The 25,918-nt window shown below is 37.8% G+C and overlaps 3 protein-coding genes across 56 annotated transcripts in view; 1 reads left to right on the forward strand and 2 right to left on the reverse strand.

The window, feature by feature from the left end:
- LOC146477179 (astacin-like) overlaps positions 1-25,918 on the forward strand; it is a 211,470-nt gene that overhangs the window by 93,731 nt on the left and 91,821 nt on the right. The gene's annotated exons all lie outside the window — the stretch shown is intronic.
- Positions 3,901-10,324, reverse strand: LOC146477188 (uncharacterized). Of its 50 annotated transcripts, none has more exons than XM_085113590.1 (5): positions 10,168-10,324; positions 5,113-5,553; positions 4,969-5,037; positions 4,435-4,905; positions 3,901-4,231 (listed from the first exon to the last, which is right to left on the reverse strand). In XM_085113590.1, exons 1-5 carry the CDS (start codon positions 10,247-10,249, stop codon positions 4,143-4,145), a joined length of 1,152 nt encoding a protein of 383 aa, XP_084969716.1. In that variant the 5' UTR covers positions 10,250-10,324; the 3' UTR covers positions 3,901-4,142. The 50 variants fall into 50 exon arrangements, with proteins under 50 accessions (XP_084969716.1, XP_084969711.1, XP_084969712.1 ...); XM_085113585.1 differs by having other exon boundaries at positions 4,435-4,929; XM_085113586.1 differs by having other exon boundaries at positions 5,089-5,553.
- Positions 18,171-24,707, reverse strand: LOC146477189 (uncharacterized). 5 transcript variants are annotated; one of them, XM_085113571.1, is made up of 4 exons: positions 24,521-24,707; positions 22,600-22,665; positions 20,624-20,877; positions 18,171-20,407 (listed from the first exon to the last, which is right to left on the reverse strand). In XM_085113571.1, exons 1-4 carry the CDS (start codon positions 24,600-24,602, stop codon positions 19,676-19,678), a joined length of 1,134 nt encoding a protein of 377 aa, XP_084969697.1. In that variant the 5' UTR covers positions 24,603-24,707; the 3' UTR covers positions 18,171-19,675. The 5 variants fall into 5 exon arrangements, with proteins under 5 accessions (XP_084969697.1, XP_084969696.1, XP_084969694.1 ...); XM_085113570.1 differs by having other exon boundaries at positions 18,171-19,956; positions 20,092-20,877; positions 24,521-24,705; XM_085113568.1 differs by having other exon boundaries at positions 18,171-20,091; positions 20,227-20,877; positions 24,521-24,704.

The raw sequence follows: 25,918 nt of genomic DNA on the forward strand, positions 1-25,918 counted from the left end.
CTACTTCAATCGCCACAAATGTAATAAAAAGAACCTCTCAGTTAAATTTTTACCTAAATATGATTATATTTGTTCTGATATATATAATTAATAATGCTTTAGAAATACCCAGGCCGAAACGTCGGAACATTATATCGTTAGTTTTTATTTGCCTCTGATATATCTATTTCGAAATTTGGACCAACGCCTACAAAATGTTTTTGTTAAAAGGTTCTTCGGAACCTAGTGAATCTTCTTCTTTGTTTTGGCAGATTGAATTTATCAGATACGTCTTTTAGTGTATATTGTTAATTAATCAATACCTTTGTTTCTAATATGGTTTTGTTCATAATGTTATAAGATGATTATAAAAAAAGACAAGCTAATATGGGGAATCTCTTTCGCATCTAGCTAATTTTAAAACTGAAAAAGAACACACCATTGTGACTTGAACGCAGAAAAAAAACTTTTCATAACAAGGACTTTGTTAGACGTAACACTGAACCTAACGTCACAAACAACGACACTACTGCGACTACACCTTACATCAAAGGCACTTCTGGAACTATCGGAAAAATCCTACAGTCCTAAAACATCCGAGTATCCGAGTAACTCACAAACCTATCGCTACCTTGCGACAATTGCTAAAGGACAGAGACGAGCCAAGTCACAGACAGGGAGCAGTTTACAACATAAAATGCTGAGGCTGCCGGCCATTTATATTAGTCAGACGGGCAGAAATTTGAACATACGGCTGGTAGAACACAAACGAACAACCAGATAAAGTGATATCAACGAAAAAATCGCTGCACACCATTTACAAACGAACCACAGAATCGACTGGGACCCTGTCAAGTGCGTTACCTATAGAACAAATTACCATCAACGACTCACCCTGGAGAGCTGGTTTACTAACTGAAAACAAACGCCACGCAACCGTTGCCTACAACTACCGGCACCGTAAAAAACGTACAAACAATGGACAATTTTAGTGACTGAATACACCAACGGACTTAACTGAAAAAGCATAAATAACATCTCCAGTTCATGCCATGCCATTTACTGACGTCCCACAATTTACATGACTATGAAGATGACTTCCGCTCAGGTTGTCGTAATTTCATTCAGTGTCACCTCAAGCAGTCCTTCTCGGGACTATACTCACCCAGACTACTGGGTTTAAACCATTTACACACACAAAGAAAGAAAGAAAGAAAGAAAGAAAGAAAGAAAGAAAGAAAGAAAGAAAGAAAGAAAGAAAGAAAGAAAGAAAGAAAAGAAAACGTATTAGGTCTAATACTGGAGGGCCTTTGGATTTTTGGAGGGGATTAGACCGACGACGAAGGAAACTGTCAGGTCTAGATAGGGTCAAAGAGGTACCGGTATTTTAGCAAAGTATAGATGAAGTTAAAACAATATTTGATATATATGACCAGATCAAGTAGGGTACCGATCACTGAGAGTACCGAAAACTGCAGACTCCATAACTGATTGCATATAAAAATATTTGTTTATATCACTTCAGAAAGCAACAAATATCCGTAAGAAAGCCTCCTTCGTTCTTCAAACGTAAGTATTTTATTGTTTCTGTGATTGAAAATTGACTCAAACAAATTTTCGACGTAACAATTGAAGGCGCAGCGAGGCAGAAGCTGTGAAATTTTGTTTGTGTCTCTGATTGACTATGTTTTATTCTTTCTCATTCAAATATGTTGTCTTCATATGAAATGAATTAACAGAATATTCTAAAAATAATACAAAAATCGCAGCTCGTCAATTTTATGGACGGTACGAGAAAGACGTACGAGACCGACTTTGTTGTGCTTTATTTCTCATTTAAGGACGGTTTCTACTTTAGTTACTGCCCATACGTTTTGTCTATCGCGAGATATTCGGGTTTTCTATGGGTGGTGCCTACTAATACAGCATTTGCTCTTAGTATCCAAATGGAAAATTAGGGATAATCAAGCATTTTTCAGAGATAATAGAGCTTCAATTTGAAAAAAAACATGCATTGCTTTGTATTTTACTTCTTTTTGGAATAATTGTTGCTTATAATTATCTAAAAAAAAAAAAAAAAAAGAGGCCTCTACCCCCAATTTTGTGTCGGGTTTCCAATAGCACATACTAAAATCTGCTTTTTCCACATACACATAAAAAAAACTGCAAAAATACTTTTGCATTCAGAGGCACTGTCCCAAACAATGAAAACTTTGCAAGGGAGATTATTCTCTTTCTTCCTTTCTTTCTTTCTTTCTTCCTTTCTTTCTTTCTTTCTTTTTTTCTTTCTTTCTTTCTTTCTTTCTTTCTTTCTTTCTTTCTTTCTTTCTTTCTTCCTTTCTTTTTTTCTTTCTTTCTTTCTTCCTTTCTTTCTTTCTTTCTTTCTTTCTTTTTTTTCTTTTTTTTCTTTCTTTCTTTCCTTTGATAATCAGTCTGTAATTCAAGTGGATTCTATATAGTTACCGGGTGAGAATGAAAGACTGAACGGCGTGGCTTGAGATCCCACTTTTTATTGCATTTTTTTCTAATTAAGTTCTCGGTCTTCACCGTACCAAAGGATTAGACAGATCGCATTTGTCGTACTTGAAAACATTGGACTAAAAGGTACTAAAATCTTAATTTTTCTTCGCGAAGTGTTGCGTCCTTAGATTGGGTGTGATATTACACCGTCGTTTTGTTTTTTTGTTTCTTTCTTTCTTTCTATCTTTCTTTTTTGTAATAATTATTGATACATAAAATTATATCCGCACACACTATATTTCGTTTTGTTTCTAATTAAAGGGACACAGTCACCTGGTGCACATGCGCATTAGATACCATTTCTTAGCTGATTTGCATATCACACTTCATCACAAGTCTCGCGCTGAGAAGCGCATCCTTTGAAAAATCTAAACAAACCTTGTCGAGTCGAAGTATTTGCCAGTCAAAATTATTATAGCGATTATAGACCTAATGTCATTTTAGAACACTCATTTTCTTGATACCATGGAGAATTTACTGATGGACTTGTCCAGGGAAAGTCAAACGTCAACGAATACCTCTGAAGCCGAAGAATCATTTAATCATTTATTTCGGTATCCGGTCGTGTGAAAAATTATCTTAGCTGTTTCTACGTTTCACAGTGTTTGCATGAGAAGCAAATTGAGTTCAAATATTAGACAATATGTCAATTTTAAAACGTAGTGAATCGACTGAGCTGCAGTGTAGCGAAAGGACTTTGTAGCGAAACTACCGGTAAGCTTTATTTCTGCTTTCAATCATATATTTTGCTTTTATAATTTCGTTTCTACAACTTCTCGGTTATCTAAATTTCGGAACCAAAGCCATGTCGTTGCAAGAACGCTTGCTCGACCCGTAGAAAACAAGGTTCTACTGGAGGTTTTCCTTATCGAGGAGATAATCGACTGTGTACCGAAGCTTGTCTTCGTCTGAGCTCCAAACACGCGTAGTTCGAATCGTTTACGAAGATTCCCACCGCACGAATCTTTCGCCAGGTTGATAAAATGTAATTTTCCACATATATATAATAGTGATTTGTTCTCCAATGTTTTTGATTGATTTCTCTCGTTATTTTAGTCAACGCAGGCGATTTCTTCCGCCCGGCGCCTTCACGTTTCCCACCTCTTCTTTTCATGTTCCGTTGGAGACGCGATCCATACTGTTTTTAACCAAATATGATAAAATAATATCATAGGATGAGCCAAAGCATACTCAGAAACAGGTTTCCAGTAAAAGATTGAAAATCCAGTAAAACACTGGGAAGATTGCAGCGGATTTCTAGATGCCGACGCGTACTTTTGATTTCGGGTTGAGGTGGACGCTTTTCAAAATTGACAAAAACTAGCGTCCAGGTCAGCGCGGTCACAAAGGTGACTGTGTCCCTTTAAGTGCTTACTAGATAAGAAATGAGTATCTGAATAATGAGGAGTATGTACAGCCATATTTATATTCTATCGCACAACAATCTCAGTCCTACATTGAAAGTCAAACATAAATTATAGGTGTGATACTACACCGGGGTCGTTCCTACACTACAACAATGATTACTGAAAGAGTGCGTAAAGTAACTAAAAAGAAGCCATTGTAAATCGTCTTCTAGGTAATATTTCGCCGTCAGAGATTTTCGTTGTTTACTGGCCAATGATTTAGCGTTGAACGTAGCATCATTTGTCGTCATCATCTTCGTCCTCATCGTCGTCGTCGTCGTCGTCGTCATCATCATCCTCCTCATCATCGTTCTTGGAATCTTTTTCTAAGTAAACCGAAATAAGAAAAACAGATTGCACTAGAAGTGTTCCAATGCCGAAATGAGAATCTTGAGTGTATTCAGTATCACTGAAGAACTTTTTCTTTTTTGTTTAGAATTTCCATGAGGTAAGTCAGAAAAAAGAACAGGAAAATGAATTCCAAAAAGAAATAAAACAATACAAGTATGAGGAATAATTATCTACTTACCATCAGCATCATTATCGTCATTGTCATCAGCATCATTATCGTCATCATCATCATCATCATCATTGTCATCTCCACTGTCATCATCACCATCATCTCCACTGTCGTCATCTCCATCATCTCCACTGTCATCATCACCATCATCTCCACTATCATCATCACCACTGTCATTACCCTCATCTCCACTGTCATCACCACTATCATCATCACCATCATCACCACTGTCATTACCCTCATCTCCACTGTCATCACCACTATCATCATCACCATCATCACCACTGTCATTACCCTCATCTCCACTGCCATCATCACCATCATCTCCACTGTCGTCATCTCCACCATCACCACTGTTATCATCTCCATCGTCTCCACTGTCATCATCACCATCATCTCCACTGTCGTTATCCTCATCTCCACTGTCATCATTACCCTCATCTCCACTGCCATCATCACCATCATCTCCACTGTCATCATCTCCATCATCTCCACTGTCATCATCTCCATCATCTCCACTGTCATCATCACCATCGTCTCCACTATCATCATCACCACTGTCATTAGCCTCATCTCCACTGTCATCATCACCATCATCTCCACTGTCGTCATCTCCATAATCTCCACTGTCATCATCACCCTCATCTCCACTGTCATCATTACCCTCATCTCCACTGTCATCATCACCCCCATCTCCACTGTCATCATCTCCATCATCTCCACTGTCATCATCTCCATCATCTCCACTGTCATCATCACCCTCATCTCCACTGTCATCATTACCCTCATCTCCACTGTCATCATCACTGTCATCTCCGCTGTCATTATCCTCATCTCCACTGTCATCATCTCCATCATCTCCACTGTCATTATCCTCATCTCCACTGTCATCATCACCATCATCACCACTGTCATCATCACCGTCATCACCACTATCATCGCCACTGTCATTATCACCGTCATCACCACTGTCATCTTTCTCATCTCCACTGTCACCATCGCCGTCAGCACCACTGTCTTCATCGTTGTCTTCGGCACCATCATCATTATCATCGTCATTTTCATCATCTCCATCTTTGTCAGCATCGCCGTCATCATCATGAACGGAGTCACTTGCTTCTACTTTTTCTGAAAGCATTGATTGAATATGAGATATTTCTTTTGCAATCATGTAATCTGAAGAAAATTTGTTTGAATGTACTATATAATTGGGATCTTGTATTTTGTTTGCTATTTATTTTGAGGAGAACTAAGTAAACAAAGGTAGGTGTCATCAAAACCTTTAAAGCTGTGTGATGTATTGTTTGCTATACGTTATATACAGGGAGAACGGTAGTTTTGCTATACTTTGAATTGTGGTACGTTAACAACAGCAGAAAGCATTCAGCACTCAGGGCAACGCTACAGACTAGAAGAGAGAATCACTAGGTGTGTGCTTGTGAGGTTGCATCACTTGGTCTAGAACTTCAGTCAGATTGTAATGAAAGGCATGGGACGGACTAGCCTCCCACGCTACCGTTCTTAGTGGTTGGTCACGCGTTCCTGCCCCACGAAAGTCTGCTGAAACGAACAGCCACTTCCGTTCGTCGACTGCGGACCAACTATAGGAGCTGTTTCCCAACTTTGGGTAAACTCGTGTTTGATATTAAAAAATATTACCCGAGACAGGATGGCGGACTTAAATGTGGTTTTTGGTCATGTGTGCCAAACGATTGGTATAAGGGAGTTGAATGCGTATCAAAGAGAAATCATCGTGGTTATGGAAAGTCAGTTATTTATCAAGCTCTATCGCTTGTTTACAATTCAATTCTTGAAGCTGCTGGCCAGTGATTGTTGTTGTGGTTTCACCGCTTGTAAATCTTATGAAAGACCAGGTAGACAAACTGGCAAACCTTGGGATTCTTGCCGCTTCTCTCATTGAAATCACTGAAGAAAATGGAAAGGGTGTTGTCAGTGTTGTGGAAGGAAAAATTTCAATCGTATATGTACGTCCGGAAGCGGGGTTGAAAAATGTCTCCACAGTTGATGATTTTCATTGTTTCGCAGTATGTGATTGGCTTTACATGTCATAATGAGTTAATGCTGATTGGTCTGTTCAGACAAAGGCAACTTGCCGACGAACGGAAGTGGCTGTTCGTTTCAGCAGACGTTCGTGGGGCAGGAACGCGTGACGAACCCCTCAGAACGTCTACGTGGGAGGCTAGGGCCAAATTTCTCACGACGTAATTTTTCGCTCTTTCTTGCCATATCTATCTCTCTTTTTTGTGTACTATTTGACTGTTTGTTTACTTACATTGAGATATCTACATGTCTTAGTTAGGTATCTATCAGTGACTCTACTGACGAAACTGGAACACTCGTGCATATCATCCCCCGCGGAAACAAACTTTAGTTAAAAAAAACCTTAATTATAAATACTCATCTCGATTGTGAGCGGTTTGTCGCAACATACGCAAATCCCTCCCTTGTAGTCAGGCTTTACTAAAGACTTACCCAAAATGAAATTAAGAGGAAGTACTCTTGAGCCTTATTTTTAGTTTAGCTTAGATGTTACCAATTGTAGTAGAATTAATCATGAAGACGATTTCAACAGAAAATATCCTTTTTCGGATTAATTAAGTTGCAGCCTTCAACGACCACTGCTCCATCTTGTATCGTGAGGTCTTGACTAATATTCAACTGAGGTGTAAATATAAGGAGCAAGAAAACATCACAATGAACTCTTCCAATTAGCGATTTAAAAAGGGAAAATTCTCCGTAACGGTCTTTCTAGTTATTATATATGCTCTAATAAAAAAAAGGTAAACGTGGCTTTAGAAATGCACTTCGTTTTGGAACTTTTTAATTATTGCAAGCCGATAAAAACCGCATGGCCCATTCAAAGTTACAAAGCAAATATATTGTGCGCATCCAGTTAACATTTAATTCATTTTACTGAGTGCTTTAGTAAACGTTCATTCATTTTCACAACAACTGTTGTAAAATCAAAATGATACCCATAACAGTGGGCTTAACCTTCGGTCGGTATTTTAAATTACAGCCGCGATCGCGAACATCTTTCAGTAATGATTCGTAGTAGCCCATCGGATGTCTCGCTCGCTTGGACATGTTGACTACAAAGCAGTTTTTAGCAACTGAACCTATAGAAATAAACTAAAGGTTTTATATTATTTGATAAGTCAAGACGGATCCAAATTTGAATAATTGTCATGTTCCCTCAGGCGTAAGCATGTTCGAAGCGGGAGTTTTTTGCCGGCTTTTAAAACTACCTCCTCTGAATAAAACTACTTCAGAATATTGGGTCTATTTAGTCTACTTTGGTTGCACATCTGGGTGGCAAAAGTGAAAATTGAAGTGTTTACATTTTTACTGAAAATGCTGCGATGCGCCAGCGGAGAAGCGTGAATATAACTGCCGCGGCGAATTCAGAAACTAACATTTTCCAGCATTAGCCCATCCTCCACTGATTAAACAACTCAAACAACTGGTTTGCACATCGCACTAGCTATGAAACTACGATCAGGTCAATTTTTTTTTTTTTTTGCTTTTCATTCTCTCGACGAGGTCCGCGCGAAAACCAACGAAAAGTGAGACGAAAAACGACGCGGAAAATTTCCTCTGATCGCAGGTCGATTTATTAAAGCGCCGTTTGTAAAACCACGCGTTCTTATGTTTTGAGAAGTCAGACGCTTGACAATCAGATTCCATCGAGTTAAATAAAAATTTCGTTGCACGCGAACTTTTTGATAAAATTCTTTTTAAAGAGTGCGGCGCACTTTTAATTAGAGCGCTATTGTTAACTTCATCCCACCTTGGGATTTACTTAGCGCGTCCAACCGTTTGATTGACAGCAGCTGAAATGTGCAAAGGGACTTACGTATTCCCAAAACTTGACCTGTTGACCAATTACAGCCGAGTAGTTCCACATACGCAAATTATTATGCCGCCCGTTGATAAACTGGGCACTGCAAGTACATGTCGCCAAAGACAATAGCATTCTGGGCGATGCTCTGTTGCTTTTGCGAACACTCCGTTTGGTTATAAGATTATGACCTTGAGATTTCTTTTACATGATATTTGATCAGAGGGGGCGGCTAGAATCAACTATCATCGCGCAGATAAATCGCGAACGAACAATCTGATGGTTTTAATATAAATCCTAATTCAGTAACATTCCACTTGAAGGAAAAGTTTTACCTCATTATTTGTTATTTTCAAGTTAATACTGGGCGAGTCGGGCGCCTTTCCAGTACTCACTACTGATCTATCACAGAGTGGCGTGCAGTAGCCAATTAGGATACAGCTTTCGGTAAAGAACTTTGGAAAATCTATGAAAAGACGTTCTTCTGCAATGCAATCAATCGCCATTCGAAGCGAGCAAATTCATTGTCCATAATCGCTTTTTAGTTTCTTTTTCTACCGGACTCCGAGGCAGCCTGGCTTTTCTTTTCAGTGATAGCAATTTAAAAGAGAAATTGACAGAGTATCGTTGAGCGATATTAAGAGAATAAACTTTACTTAAAGATGTCTTTCTTCACCCAAGTATAAAAACATGTACAGACGTTAGGCTGTTGGGGGTAACCCTTTGATGGATTAAAGGAGAAGTATCACGCAAATTTGCTGTCATTTCAAAACCCGAAAATGTTTGTCTGTCAGCAGAAACAACGAAATAATTGTCAAGTTTCTTATAGTCTCTGAATTATCACCCCAGTATAATAAAACTGTTGATTAGTGCCTCTGGCCAAAAACAGAGTAGGTCGGTATGGATTGAAACTTGAAAAATGTTGGGCTAATGTTTTTCTAGTTCTCGCACATTTGTTTTTCAAAATGCGCTAGAACAGATCTCGGGTTGTTCCTTTCAAGAATTGAGTTGATTTCTTTCCTCTCGTCATTCTAGAATTATTTTGCAGCTGATTGAAGGTCCTGATTCATCATCTTTAACAATATATATTAAAAACCCCATAATACTTCCCCTTTAAGTTACTTGATGCTCAACAAGCTAACCCCCTGCAGTTTGGGACACTTAGGTTCGAAGCGCGACTTAAACTTATCAAGTGATTTAAAAGATTTAAAAAGAGAGAGCTTTTTCGTGGCTTGAAGAGATAACCGTCGATAGATGAAGTCTTGCAACCCCAGCTACCATGGAAAACAACAAGTAAATCGAATTTTATGAAACTAAAAACCCCACCTGTAATTTGTCAAACAACTGTTTATCCAATTGACTAAATTTAAAGCACCTCAGAGCGGAGTGTTTGAACTTTTGATCGTTGCCGAACATGCCATATCGATATTTTCTGACAGTGGAAAAAATTTTTTCCGAGTATTGCGAAAATAAAGAAACATGTAAAAAACAAAATGGCAAATTGGTTTTGGAGACGTAGCACTCCGGCTTAAGGTAACGAAAAGGAGGAATTCAGTTGACTCGAAAAAAAAGCGTCGTGCAGGGTGATAGCTACCTACGTCCCTGTCCTATTTTAATGTTTAATATACTTAATGTGGGTATATTACTGATTGAACACTTAGAAGAGATCTGTGTAGTTTTCCACGCCTCACACCTTACAATCTTTGAGCAATTCTTGCGGTCGTTTTGTCGGCCTTGCAGATATAACGCTTTTTTGTCCATTGCCAAGCATGAGTGGCTAGAGCAGACACGAACATCGACTTTAAAAATGCTAAATCAGCCCATTTAAAAGGCAAGTATGAAAGAAAATGTTACGAAAGGACAACGAAATGGCAACTTACCATCGGGAAGAGGTAAAGGTTTTCCCAAGGCTGGTCTTAAGAAAACCACGAGGCAAATAAGAATAAATATTTTGGAAACCATTTTCTCAGTTCAAACCTTTCCCCTCTGCGCTATTCGATGCAATGGCTGCCTCCCATTCCTGCAGTAAAATTTATTATGAAAATCAAAGAATTCTAAAAATTTCCTCTAGAGTCAAAATGAAGGTATATTGTGCAAGGCTTTCAATATCAGTTTACAATCAAACAATCGGAATAAACGTTGGAGATAGTTCGAAAGCGCCAGATTAATTTAGCAACACAAGGGCTTTGGCGGCGATGTTTCAAGAAAACAAACAATGTAAATATTAGACAAAAGGGGGTGGCAAGATTAAGTTAACGCAATTTTTTCCACCCTTTATTTGAACTATTTCGGCTAAATCAGATCTTAAGCAATCTTTTTTTATTATTACTATTAACTAATTTCCTTAATTGATTTAATTAACAGTACATAATAAAGCTATACCATATCTTGTATCTTGTTAATGAGATTAACGTTGCTATGGTTTAATTACAATTGTTTTTTTTTTTTTTCTGTTTTTTTCTTCTTCTTTTTCTTCTTCTTCTTCAAGAATACCAGCACGGTTTGTCGAATAGTGTGGGATGTCTGTTGTTTGTCTCGTTCCAAATGTTCTATTCTTCTTGCTTTTCGTTGTACAATGTTCATGTGATATTCTCAGTCTGTATTGGCCAAAGGTCAGATGTATTAAAAACAAATCCCTATAACGTTGCCATCCAGGGGTGCCTAATGTTTGTGTAGTTCAATTATCATGACTGAGATGACTAAATGAAATGAATCATTACTGAACACGGCACTTTTTCAGGGCTTTTCCATGATCATGCTTTGGCATTTAGCCATAACACTTTCGAAAGATAACTAATATTTTTAATATTTCCGATGATAGAGAAATACAATTTTAAGCGTTCATAAACGCTTTTCAAGAACCTGTCATCCTTTAAAATATCACCCATTTTGGCAATATTGCAACGCCTATGAAAGTGTGTTTTGAAGAAGATATAGGAGTCTTGAAAAACTTGAAGACACGCAGAGATCTGAAATACATTCAACAAAATCAGGTAGCATAAATGCAGACCCCAATAACATAACCCTTAATCGCAGAAATGTAAATTTTATCTAGAGGCCACAGCATTGAACTTCCCAAAGTATTAGCAAAGATATTTTGACATGTGACTCTAAGCGCGTCGTGTGATAAGATCACCCACTAAACACCACCTTGGATAGTCGCGTTTTGTTAATTCGATACATTATGCAGCAACTGCATTCATAATTTTATTTTTACCTTGTTGTTTCCATGGAAACAAATAAATAATTGCGTGGAAATACGAGAAGTTTTCTCATGTATCGCAAAAAAAAGAAGCCGGTTTGTGCTTAACCGAGTACTTAATAGAGTACCTAAGAGAACGTTTGATAAAAATCATTTCATATCAAGAAGAGACCAAAAACACCAAAATGGCATGTAGAGGTCACAATTTGGTTCGAAATTTAGCTTAATGAATATCTTAGATAACACTTTCTCCAGTGTATGTGTAAAGTACTGTACAGTCGTATTTCTCGCTGAATTTGCGGAATTTCCAGAATCTGCTGTTCCATGTACAGACCAGCTCTTGATTGCGGGTGTTTCAATATTCATAGTTTTACAATCGCACACAACTATTCTGTTGATTATTTCTACGCTTACAAAAGTTGAAAACTTACTGTGGCTTTTGAACGATTCCAGCCAACACTACTTAAATGATTTTTCTAACTAAAATAAAAAATAAAAAAAATGGGGTGTGGTCATTTGGATAACTAAAAATGAACCTCCTAGATAACCACCGCTGTTCCTTTCTTTGGCTGAGCAGAACATCTTTTTTTTTTTTTTTTTTTTTTTTTTCAGTTCAGCTGCTTGTCTTCATGAAGTCGCTTTATCTGTAGTTAAGAAAAGGAAGTTTGCATGTTAGCTTGAACCATGACGTATGATGAAATAAAACAACAGCAATTTCTAGGTGTCAAACACACGAATTTCCTATGCCAAAAGCGTCTTTTGAATAGACTAGCTTGAAAAGCGATTTTTTTTTACTATGTAATGATTAAGATCACCATAGGGGACAACTGTTCGAGTTAATGTTTACAGAATTAGTTAGTTAATATAAAGGTTTAAATTGTCTCAAAGAAAACAAGAAGTTTTGCTCTGATAACACATGTGTCAATATCAGTTTAATAACATATCGTTCTTTTCAGTGTAGTTTATTACCTAAACTTTGCTGGAGACACCTGAAATAGAACGCAAAGCGTTCGAGAAGCATTTCCATGGAACAAAAGAAGACAGACATGAACATACGCTAATTTCAGTTCCGGTTCAAAGTACAGTCATACTTATGTAACGCAACAAAGCCAAGCAACTTGATTCATGTCACGCTTCACAGTGGATAATGTTCTTGAATTGGAGGCAAAACATGTGTGGAAAATATAATTTTAAAACCTTATTATTATTTTTTTTTTCAGCACTATTTAACATTCCCTTAGCGTACTGGTTTCCTTCCTCTAGACCTTTCGTTGTCTAATTTTTTTTGCTTTGATCTTACCTTTTCATTCGGTCGTTAATGAAAGAATCCACATCCACTCGACTTGGTTCCTTTCGAATATTATCTGTCTGCATCAACAATTTATTATTTATTTAAACAGTGCAGATCACATTGTTGTCCATGAAAGTGCACACGCGGAAAATTATCTATTCTTGGAATAAATAAAGCCCAGAAAGTAAATTGTAAACTAAAAGATATCTAGATGAGGTTTAAGCACTGATTTATTTATTTTTATTTTTATTTTTTTTTATGTAGAACTTACCTTATCACAAATACATCGATCATAATAGATCGATTGTAATGCCAATCTCATCATACAATACTTACTTACCGTATTAATAGGAACTTTTATTGACTAAATATCATTATATTAAAAATATAATGCTTGATGGATTTCAAACTATAGCAGATAAGAAAAACACGATTCAAATCCCGCTTATCTGTCCCTTGGGGTTGTAAAATTCAATACCTGATTCAATATAAGCTTGCAATGGATATCAACTCATTTAAAGAGTGCAGGGAATTTTAGGATGGGTAAGGTAGTTATCCTCGATTGTTGATAGTTATAATTGTATTGACCAGTTGAGATTAAATATATATATACTACGATGAGTGTCCCAAATTTTGGCGAACAAACAGTTTATATGAGTATCATTCAAGGTAGTCCTTCATTTACTTTGCATCAGCATAAAATTTCATCTAGTACAGAAAATGATTGACATTCTTATATTTCTTTCCATACTTTGTCTAAACGTTTTTCGAATTAACCTAAAAAGGGCGCTTCGATCAGATGCGCCGTATTTTTAGTACGTCTGTAAGCATGTCAGGTTGTCATGTTGCTTTGTAAGCAAACTGTCGTGTTTCAATCTACAGCCAAAACAGAAATTTACCGTTCACCATACAATCGCCCATTTCCAGTACGACGCTTTATTTTTCTGTGTTTTCTGGAGTGAAGAGTCTTGAAACACTTTCGATGTCTCGACCAAACGTTTCGGTTTGAAGTTTCGAAAAATTTAGATTTCGAATGGAACATTATACTTTCCGGTTAGCCACTAGAGACTTTCCATTTACGAGTTTGCCATGTAAGACAACTGATGACAGAGGAACCGGACCCTAGTAGTAATTGCAGAATGGAAGGTAATTTTCCGGTTGTTCCAATTTTCCGGAACGTTGCTGGTCAGCATCACCAGGTATTACGAAATTTTGTTCACAGAACGTTTCTTCTCCATTGATTTCTCACCCAGATTTTCTCTAATTTCGGTTGAATGGAAAGCACCCTTGGATTGTTACTCTCAAAGACAAATTCTCAGGCAGTGTACAAGCTAAGTACTGCATAAGTTTCTTTCCACTGAAAATTTGTATTTCGCATCTGTTTCAGTGCGTGGGGAAATCTTTGTTAATTGTTTCTAAAACTTGGCATTGGGTGTGCTCATTTTGGCACTTCTACAAAATCCATTGAGACCTATCACTGGTACGCTTGCTAAAATATTAAGCTGTTTTGTAAGAGTGTGGTCTCTGCTGTTTATATCTCCAGTGATACTCGACAAGTTTTACATTTTCATGCACACGTAGATTTCAATTTACAACCGCAAATTCGAACTTACATGATAGTTGCATGTATAGAAAATTCTGTAAAATTCCCTCTAAATTGAGACTTACATCGTTCTTTCAACATGGAAACAACATGGAAATATTGTGAAAAGTGAATTACAGCGTACTTGCTAGAAATAACATGTAAATTTTCACCGTTCAAAACCTGGAAAAACAATAGAAATTAAAAATAGGGGACCGCCAGGTTCCTATAAATAACATGCATTTTTAACATAGAGTGCCAAAATTGAAATGTGCAAAATATTCTTTATTTTAGCAGATTCGCGTTTATGACAGTGCTACCGCGAAGCTTAAAGTGCACCCAACCCCCAAAATTGCGCTAAATTTAACTTTCATTCAATAAAATGAATAAAACTGACTCACCTCTGGTGTATTCTTGTGCGTTTTGGGGTTTATTTTGCCGTTTCGGGCATTCTTTGAAATCACTGTCCTTCTCCTCATAAGACGGAGTCAAGGCAACACACTACGATTTCGATCATAAGCTCGCATAGTCCGCTCAGAGGCGGTTTGCGCCTCGAAAATCCATCCTAGCCGCGAGTTTTTCCACGCAAAGCTAAAGCCCCATCATTCGTCAACCTCGGTGAATGTTTCGTCGTCAAAAATCCCCGCTGTGGGGATGGGCTAAGTGCTGTACATGAAATGACTGTACCCCATCGGGTGGAGTTAATTTGACCTCGGACTCAAGCTCAGCTCCGTGACCATTTTCAAAAACATCATCTGTTGGAGAAACGACGCTATCGTGGAATCGGAGGCAGAAAATGCTCATTTCCAGCCAAGTGAGTGGGGATTTTTGACGACGAAAGTTACATCTACCCTCACTGCATCTTTATCATGTATGTCATGACTCGAAATTTGCTCGTGTTATCAGATGTAAATGTCCTCTTTTAATGCACTTGAAGTGTACTGTATTTTATTTGCAACCCTCTTCAAGTCCTTATTTCACACCTTTTTTCACCAAAGTTAGTAGTGGCAATCTTCGTGTTTTAAGGATATGACGTGACACCAGGAAATGACACCAGGCAATGATATCTTAAAGAAAATAAATGCGAAGGACCTAGAATGAAAAAGTTTGCAAGTATACGCACAGGCAGCCCAAATTCGCGTCACTAGAGAGCGTGTGATAATTATTAACTAGTGGGACGATGACCTTTGAGTGCAAAGCGGTATTGGGTTACAGGCAGCCGTTGAGAATTTGAACGCATTATAAGACTTTGTATGGCAAATAAAATACCGACGATTCTGACGCCTAAAAAATGCTAAATTTAACTTTCATTTAATAAAATGAATAAAACTGACTCACCTCTAGTGTATTCTTGTGTGTTTTGTAGCTTATTTTACCGTTTCGAGCATTCTTTGAAATCATTGTCATTCCCCTCCGTCTTATGAGGGGAACCGTCTTATGAGGGCATTGGCCGCCCAAGCTCAAGCTGTGAGCGATGATCATCTTGCGTAATAGCGGTCACGGCACAAATATAAGAGTTTGTATGAGAATATTTACGATCGGGTTTAGGAGGTACAAATACTGGAAAGTTCTAAAAATGACATACCTTGCTTCTAAGGTGTATTACCGATTGTCTTTTTGCCATTTTGTGCTGCTGCCGTTTTCAGACCTGGCTTGTAGCGTAATTAAGCTTCGTATCAGTGCCGAAGTCAAGAATTGGTAAAATTCACCCGAACGTTGATCTCGTATGATATATTTTGGATACTTCTTTTTGTCTACTATTCATTTGGAGTTGAAAAGGTAAGTGAGTTTATACGCTGGACATCGTGGTTCCCTTGAAAACCTTACCATTATAGTCAAAATCTATACCCGTTTTCAGACCAAAATGGCAAAAGAAAAACCATAGCCTTTGTGGCGCCACACACAGTGGAACCCCGCTCTACGGAAACCCACTTGATACGGACAGCCGGGCATTACGGACAGTTTCGTCTGTCCCGACGAAAAGCTGATATATATTCTCTTAAATTAACCGCAGGGAGCCCAAGTTCGCGTCACCAGAGAGCGTGTAATAATTAATTACTAGTGGGCATGATGACCTTTGAAGTCTTCGAGTGCAACCAGCCATTGAGAATTTAAACGCATTATAAGACTTTGTATGGGAAATAAAATACTGCCGATTATGAAGTTTAAAAAAAGCGAAATTTAACTTTCATTCAATAAAACGAATGAAACTGCCAAGTTCGCGGCGTCATTAGAGCTGAGAGCGTGTGATAATTAATAACTAGTGAGAAGATGACCTTTGAGTGAAGGCGGTATTAGGCTACGGGCAGCCGTTGAGAATTTGAACGCATTATAAGAGTTTGTATGGGAAATAAAAAACCGACGATTCTGACGCTTAAAAAAACGCTAAATTTAACTTTCATTCAATAAAATGAATAAAACTGACTCACCTCTGGTGTATTCTTGTGCGTTTTGGGGTTTATTTTGCCGTTTCGGGCATTCTTCGACAGTGATTTCAAAGTCATCGTCTCACTAGTTATTAATTAAACACAATGCTTCTGATAATTTGATCGCTAACTCCACAATTTTTTGTCGATCTTTCCTCAAGCTGCCCCAAGTTAGCTCGACGATTCCTTGACCACGAATTCACGGGCGACACGACACCAGGATCGTACACTGTGCAATTTTTACTAGTAAAGCATACCACGGATACCTTTTACCAACAGCCTAGTCCCACAGCCTAGACTTTCCATTTCCTCCCTGGCCGTGTCCTTTGCTGGCTAAGCTTACTATCGCCGCTTGTCCATGAGTGAACGCTCATACAGACGAAAAATTTACATATTCTCAAACAAACGCTAACAAATCACAGTTGGCACTCTTGACTTCGAAACACAGAGATGAATACTGATTAATCACAATTGTGAATTCCGCCATTCAGTATTCATTGTAGATGAGAGAAATAACACGTAATATCTTAACGCGATGGTTGACACGGTATGATAAATTTGGGAAAAAGGCGCAAAACAAGGACTTGGAAAGGGTCGTAAACTGAAATACAGAACACTTCGAATGCATTCAGTCAAAGAAGGATATTTACATTTGATAACACGAGCAAAAACTAGAATAAAGACAAAAATAATAAAAAACATGCGATGAGGGTAGATATACCGGCTTTTTTGGCAAACATTTTAGTCCGGCAACAATCAATCCATTCAAGTGTTTATTATAGCTCATTTCCGGTGACTATTCGCACTTTAACATCCCAGAGGAATACATTTCCCTCAAGTCAACTGTGGTACTTTTTCTAATACGGCGGTGTTGGAAATGAAATCAAATGTTGAAAAGATCCCCTAAAAGGTACCAGGATTCTGTTTTAGGGGGTTGGTCCCAAAATCATTTTAGAGGTACCAAAATCAGTTGACTGACATTAACTTCCTCTCGTATTTTTCGGCTCAGTACCCAAAAAGGTATTTTGTAAACAGAGGTCATTTTAAATTTTACCACCATAAGGGGTACCAAACCATGGATCTTAATCCCTGAAAGGTATAACCCCGTCACTTTTGCATGGAGGTCCTCCCCAAGCACCCCCCCCCCCCTTCCCCCCTCCACCCCCTCACCATTCTCGGGCATTGGACGCGTCACATTCCTGTCACCGCAAATTGCCTCAACGCCATTATCACACACGAGTTGTTCCCGTCTTGACACGTAGCTCAGTCGGTGGATCATTGGGGGCCGTGGATTCAATTTCCACCGAGTTCTGACAATTCTTTATTTGCCTCGTGAGGTTTCCCATTTCCTTACTAGTGCTAAACTAAGGCTCAGTGGGAAATTCATATGTTCAGCTCAGCACTTTAATTAATTTTAACAATACATTTAATAATACGGACTAGATACAGGCTATCGTATGTATTTAAGCTATGGTTTCTTTCTCCAATGGAAAATCGTGTTAATGTTCTTGTTTGAGTCCAATGTGTATTGCCCAAGTGGCACAAGTCTATTAAAAGCGGAGTTTTTAGTTGGATTGAAGAGAATTAATTTTTGCGGCGTTTTATCTTGCGTTTTTTTTTTCTTTTCTTTTTTTTTTTTTTTGGTTTTGTTTGTTTTTGTTTTGTTTTGTTTTTTTCGTGTACTTTTTTTTTTTTTTTTTTTTTGGTGCGGGAACTAATTTATGCGGATCGAGGTCAATCCTCAAAATCGGCAAAAGTTAAAACCCGCAATATTTTCATGCCACACGGTAGTAAGCAATGGAGCTACGCTACTGGTGACAGCATGGTAACGTGGACAACAATATAACAATGGAGTTGATGTTCGCGGGCGTAAATATGTTTTTCGCCTTACTCAGTCTCAAGAACTTCAACTCTATTATTATCATAATTTGAAAGCATTCAGAAATTAAAGGAATCGACGGTACAATAAGCGATATCTCGAACGCTGCAAGTGTCGCGTCGGCGTTTATTTTATTATTATTATTTTTTTTTTTTTTGTACAATAAAGCTTTTATTGTGGCATAACATTGAAACTTTGGCAGAACACCGCCAAAAGGAAAATAACAAAATTTTGTAAACAGCGAGGAAATAGTCACTTCAACTGTTAAAGTTAATTGTGCAATTGGTAAACTGAACAGGGTTTTCATAACGAGGACAAATTTACGTTCACCTCGCGTCCGGCCATGGAGATACTTCAGGCATTAATGATTATTCCCACCATCGCCCATGAGTTTCCGTAAGTCTTCTTCATCTAGCTGAGACGACTGAGAATTTACTTCTTCGTTAAGTTTTTCAGTCAATTTGTAGCTCAAAACAATGTCTTTGCAGATGGCAGTACTTCCAGTCAAAAAAAAAAAAAGAAAAAAAGTGCGAACAGTTGAATAGTTTCCAGTTCTTATTAACTGGCTACGTTATTTATTTATTTATTTATTTATTTATTTGTTATTGGCTTAGAGCAGCGGGCTAAAATATATTTTAGCTCGTCGAATTCTCCATTTTATCCCGCAAAATACGCTGATTTCAAAGATGATTTTTGTTCCAAACATTTTGCTACTTTTGGTGCCATCATAATGTTGAAACACGCCACGTACTGGCTAAAGGCCTACAAAGCTTTCATTGACTGAATTATGTTTGCGGGTATTAACTGAAGGCAAGGCAAATGACCTAATGATTGCTGTTGCTGCCGTTTGTTTGTATTCATGCATTATTATTATTATTATTATTATTATTATTATTATTATTATTATTATTATTATTATTATTATTATTACTGTTATTATCATTATTATTATTATTATTAATATTATTATTATTATTATTATTATTATTACGTCTCTAATTAAGTGAATTATTTCTTTTGGCCTTTCTCGTACTCCATGAGAAGGGCATCGATCATATCATCATCTAGTGATTCCCTTGTGTTCCATGAGAGCATTCCCCTCTGGGCTATGGCTGCAAGACGTGAAAAGTGTGATGCAACGCGATGTGCTCTGATCGAGTCACGGAAGGAATACACCTTAGTTTTATCAGCATAGTCATCGTCACCGTCTTCCCCACTCTCCGCAGCTTCACCGCTTTCCCCTTCACCGCTGTCTTCGTTCCTGGAATCGATGAAATCGTCATCACCGCCTTCTCCACTCTCAGCAACCTCACCGCCTTCTCCACTCTCGGCAACGTCACCGCTTTCTGCTTCACTGCTGTCTTCATTCCTGGAATCGATGAAATCGTCATCACCGCCTTCTCCACTCTCAGCAACCTCACCACCTTCTCCACTCTCGGCAACCTCACCGCTTTCTGCTTCACTGCTGTCTTCGTTCCTGGAATCGATGAAATCGTCATCACCACCTTCTCCACTCTCAGCAACCTCACCGCCTTCTCCACTCTCAGCAACTTCACCACTTTCTGCTTCACCACTGTCTTCGTTCCTGGAATCGATGAAATCGTCATCACCACCTTCTCCACTCTCAGCAACCTCACCGCCTTCTCCACTCTCAGCAACATCACCACTTTCTGCTTCACCACTGTCTTCGTTCCTGGAATCGATGAAATCGTCATCACCACCTTCTCCACTCTCAGCAACCTCACCGCCTTCTCCACTCTCAGCAACATCACCACTTTCTGCTTCACCACTGTCTTCGTTCCTGGAATCGATGAAATCGTCATCACCACCTTCTCCACTCTCAGCAACTTCACCGCTTTCTGCTTCACCACTGTCTTCGTTCCTGGAATCGATGAAATCGTCATCACCATCTTCTCCACTCTCAGCAAGCTCACCGCCTTCTCCACTCTCAGCAACCTCACCGCTTTCTGCTTCACCACTGTCTTCGTTCCTGGAATCAATGAAATCGTCATCACCGCCTTCTCCACTCCCAGCAAGTTCACCACTTTCTGCTTCACCACTGTCCTCGTGCTTGACATCAATGAAATCATCATCACCACCTTCACCACTCTCAGCGCCTTCTCCACTATCACCGCTGTCATCTTCACTAGTCACATCATTAGTGTCAATCTTGGCCTCATCATTAATAAGGCGGTTTAACTTGTCCTTTTCTGAAAGAATTAAACATATGCTTGAGGTTTTCTTACTTCGTTATAGCTAAGTAAATGGGGAATCCTTGATCTCTAAAAAAAAGAACAGCGTAGCGGTATAGTTCTCAAGCAGAGAATAATTTGAAAAGGAGCACCGCATTATTTATTTAGCGTGCCTTTTTGGGAGAGAATTTGATGGAAAATCTAGCCAAATTTTCATATATTTTTAATATTGGGCTCCATTTGTGAAATACGCGAATTTCACCGTGCATATTCTTCGTCTGATGTCGGTGGATGCACGGAATCGCGCGTCATCCGCAAACATGTCTTAAACATTTTTTAATACTTTATTAAGGGTCCCGCAGATGTTAATTAATTTTATTGAATACTATAAATCACACACTCTTCCCTACTTTTTTTTTTTAATTTAGAGAAAGAAATGACCGAAATAAAAGTCGAACCCGGGACGTCGGATTCCCAAAGGGAACCTAAAAATTAGGCTACGACTCGCTGCCAGATTCTGCATTTTTTTGCTAGATATCCTGACCCCAAAGGCTAACCGTAAGCTACCTAAGATAAATAGGTGGTTGCCTCACCGCCATGAAGATGGACAAAAAGAAAAGAAAATTTGTTCACAAAGCTTGCATAAAAATGGAAGGTAACTCCCAGAGGAGAAAAATCTCATATTTCCTGTCCACCCAACATGGCTGCCATGACGCCACATGAAAACCAGCAATTAGGCTAACTTGGGTGCTATGAAGGCTAACCGGAGTGTCATTTTGTTAGTTACCAGTCTGTTTCGTTAAGTATCCGCCATCTTGAAAACCGAGCAAAGAAGCAAGCCGAGCATCCATGAGTTAAGATCTGGATCCGCCACTGTACGTGCATGGTGGTTAATCTTAATATCGGTTGGTTTATTGCTCAGAAAGTAATTTGGCCACCTGCTCTATACCATGATTAATAATGGTGATTGAACTGAGGGGAGTGCAATTTGGTCTGAAATCATACGCGTGATTCGATTTGAAATCACAAGTATGATTTCAGACCAAAATTGCAGGACACAATTTCAATCACCACTTTATTACACCCATTTCGAAATCACACTTTTTTTTGTTTTTCTCCCCCTATTAATATTTATTTATCCACCTCAGGAAAGTCGGTTTTTAAAAAAGCCGGTTTATAAAGAAGGATGCGATTTAGAGCAAAAAAAAAGTGCGATTCGTGAATAAATCGCACTTTTGAGAGCCAATCAGATTGCAAGGATCACCAGTGATTTCAAAATGGCTGTAATAAAAAAGAAAAAACAAATTTCCCACGAGGTACCTAATGTCTAAAGCTGTACATAAATTTCATGATGTCCCCGCTTTTAGGAAACTAACTCCCAATGTTAATTAGAACTCTTATTTTATCACGATATTTCATTTACACGCATCCTTTCTTTGAATTGTGCACGCGGGTACAAATATAATATAATTTTTAAAATGTTGATAATTTTCCTCCCGTTACTTTTGTTCCAGACTAAAAGTTTATTTCTTTACGTGACTACCGTGCAATGAAATCACTGATGTTTGCAATGATATTGGTCAATCTATCATTAAGTCAGTATAACTGTTCCTGCCGTTCATCTGAAAAGTTAATTCTATTTTTCTTCTCCGACCATAAAAGTAGCCTTCTGAATATGAATATTTTCAAGGATATTAAAACACAGGAACTTGTAAGCTAGAATATTAAATAATGACTTACCAGCCCGGTACATCATGTCTAGCCAAAAGCGTAACTCGTCCTGAACATTGCTGCTAGTGTCCTTTACTGAAATAATATAAATGAATTTGTTATTATGCACCGCGATAAATGTGAATCCAAAGATCCCTGCGTTTACCCTCCCCACGATCAAAACACCTCGCGCACTTGAGGCTGTCTATGTCTACTATGGACCATTTTAACCCTTGTTATGTCGGAATTTACGTGCCCATGTAGGTTTCCTGTTTTCTGGGGAGTTGAGGAGCTTTTATAGGACACAAGTTTGGCTTTTTGAGCCAGCGGCTTAGCTAAAACGGGCTTAAGATAAGTTTTTACAGGTCTCATTAATGTAGTTTTGTCTAAAAAGCATGAACAGTGATCTAAAGTAGAATTTTTCTCTCCCTTCAAAATTTACAGAGTATGTGTCCAATTGAAATAACAATTACTCAGTTCACTTTTAGTATTATGGAAGAAGCCATCGCACAAAGAAAAAGAAAGAAAACTTTGAGCGGCAATTTTTGAAAGGAAAAGTTTATTTTCAATTTTGTTGAGATGTTATTTTTTAATCTAAGATACTACTCGATTTGAAGAAGTTGAGGTTTCAATGTTTACCATAGCATTGTTATCTTTGAAATGTTTATCGAAAATATAGACGTTGCAATGTTATGTTTAAGAGGCAATATTACCTACATAGAAATCTATTGTTTTCGACCGCACCTTTGCGAAAAGGCCACAGAAGACAAATATTCCATATTCCATAATCTATAACAACCCTAACTTATACAAGAGGCTTCCGCATAAACGGAACCAAAGCAAGCATATTGTATTCAAATGAAAATGATGAAATCAAGTCAAGTGATTAGAAAAAAAACACCAAAATTTAGTAATTGCATCGTGGATGCCAGCAAAATTAATTGCAGGAAAAACATGGATCCCAAAATGATGGTGTGTGTAGAGGCTGTAAGTTGGAGTCAGCGAGACGCGGTTACGCGGTTTGTTAGAATTGCCGACCAAAACTATTTCATACAACGTTAAACTCAAGAAGAGATGTATGATGCAAAGCCTTGTAAATGACGTCTTTAGTTTTAACACTGTTCTAAAACGGTAAATTTCAGTTCAAAACAAGCAGTATCAATTTTTACTGGTATTGTTCTCGTCAAACAAATATCCAAATAACAAAGATTTATGAACACTTAGTTGCTTGTGAAAAAAAAAAACTTATAAATTGGACCATTCATTGTTGAATAAACCGTAAAAGAATTGCTGTGGTTTGTGGCACAAAACCGCACAAACTTAAAAAAAAAATCTATACTTCTTTTTGTCATTGATCATGAATATTTGCAATTCCAGTACGTTGTGTATCTACAATTTTCAGTGGATGCAATATAATAGATAACAGTCTTTTGAGACTACATAATTTGGTCTCAACAAACAACATAACGTTTTTCTCTTTCAAACGAATTATATGGTTCGAAAGTTGTTCACGAGTTTTTCAACAGAAACAGTCATTACTCTCCATGGCAAATTAGTGTTTTGCTCATTCTAATTTAATTGTTGAAGGGACTTTAAAGATCGAACCCCTAATAAGAGAGCGAAACTTTTGGCATTGAACAACAAAGACACTGAGCATCGTTTTTAACTCTCCCTCTAGGTAAATAAAAACATGGTTCAATCGTTGTGCTTCTAAATGGAGGTTCCGTGGACGAAGTATTTAAGTTTTCTCATTAAAACCAATCCTATCGACTAGCACTTTCTTGTGTACCTGTTCGTTTTCCTATATTTGCAAAGTGAAATTCTAACTCTTCTTCTAATTGTCAACTTGGGCACTCTATAGTCTTCTACTAGGTTGAATATTCCATGAGCTTAAATTAAAACCGGATGATACCAAGGTGTTAATAACAAGTTTGTAAACATATAATCTTACCTAAAGTTGACAACAAAGGCTTACTGTACACTGTCGTTAGGAAAGTCACAAGGCACAGGAGAATAAACGCTTTAGAAATCATTTTTTTGCCGAACCTTCCTCTGCTGTGCTAGTGTTGGTGAGGTTGCTGACTCCTACTCCTAAAGAGAAAAATAGAGCGAGATCAAGGAATTCAGAATTTTTTATAAGGAAATCTTTAAGTAATATTGTATGTGGTCTACGATATGGGTTAAAAGATGACCAAAATTAATTCACAATCAGTTGTAATCAAAAACACTTGAGACATTGGCGGTTATATTTTAACAACAAAAACAAAAATCAAGCAATATTGACAAGATGCAAATTTGACTCATCTCGCCCTAACTTTATTTCAGCGATTTCTAACTGAAAATAGAAATTTTTTTCTAACATCCCTAGATCAATTTCATCCCCGAGTATAAGCCATTAACCTTTTTACTGATGAGATGTTGGTCCACATGTTATGCTCCTCGGAATATGATGATCCGAAATTGCCATGACGTTTTTGTATTGAGTAGGGTGATATTTATGATGGATTTTTTAATCAAAGCTCTTTCCGTTTTCTTTAAGTTTTCAGTGACCGTTACACTTTTTTCTGCTGATGTCGTTGTCTTACACGGTAAAGTTAAAGATTACACGACCTCGATCTGAAATTTTATATTGCCAATCAATTCACTTCAAAAGCCAAGTCAAGACACCGTTTTATGTTCTCGACAATACTGAGGATGCTATATATATATCATTTGACTTTAACCGCCCCTATTGGACGCTAGAATGTTTGTAAGTACTTCTCGTATGCATTCAGGAATATTCAATTTTATCTTTTTTTTTTTTAACAGCAATGCTCAAATACAGTTTTATTAAGTTGTCGCCTAAGCTATTGATTGCCTTCTTTTAATGATTTCTAATTTGGTAGGGAAAATAATTAATGCAACTACAAGGGATATATTACGCGTTCAGCACCGTTTTACCAAGGTGATTTAACTGTGAGAAATGTTCTTGACCTGTATAAATATTGGTTAGATGATCCAAAGTATGTCTTTAAGACAACAATTAGAGCCAGGTAAGTCACATTTGTTGTGTAAAGACACATCCCATTTCCTACTTGCGTTGGCAATAAAGCAAAAACAGGCGTTTCTTTGTGGCGTTTGTTTCCAGTCTCTGTTGACGTAAAAGAAAGGGAAAAATAAACAAATTCCAATAATTCCGTGCGTGGGAGCTCTTACTGCTTCAACAAAATATTTGCTGCTTCCTGTTAACACTGTTAGCACTTTTATCTTAAACCCCGTATTGGAACCTGGCTTTCTATTCCATAGAGAAACCAGTTCAATTATGATTTGCAATTCAGATCCCTTTTGCTTCCCAGGTTACAAAGTACAC

Source organism: Pavona decussata, unplaced genomic scaffold (genome assembly GCF_977016875.1).
Source record: "Pavona decussata unplaced genomic scaffold, jaPavDecu1.1 SCAFFOLD_71, whole genome shotgun sequence".
Classification (NCBI taxonomy): Eukaryota; Metazoa; Cnidaria; class Anthozoa; order Scleractinia; family Agariciidae; genus Pavona; species Pavona decussata.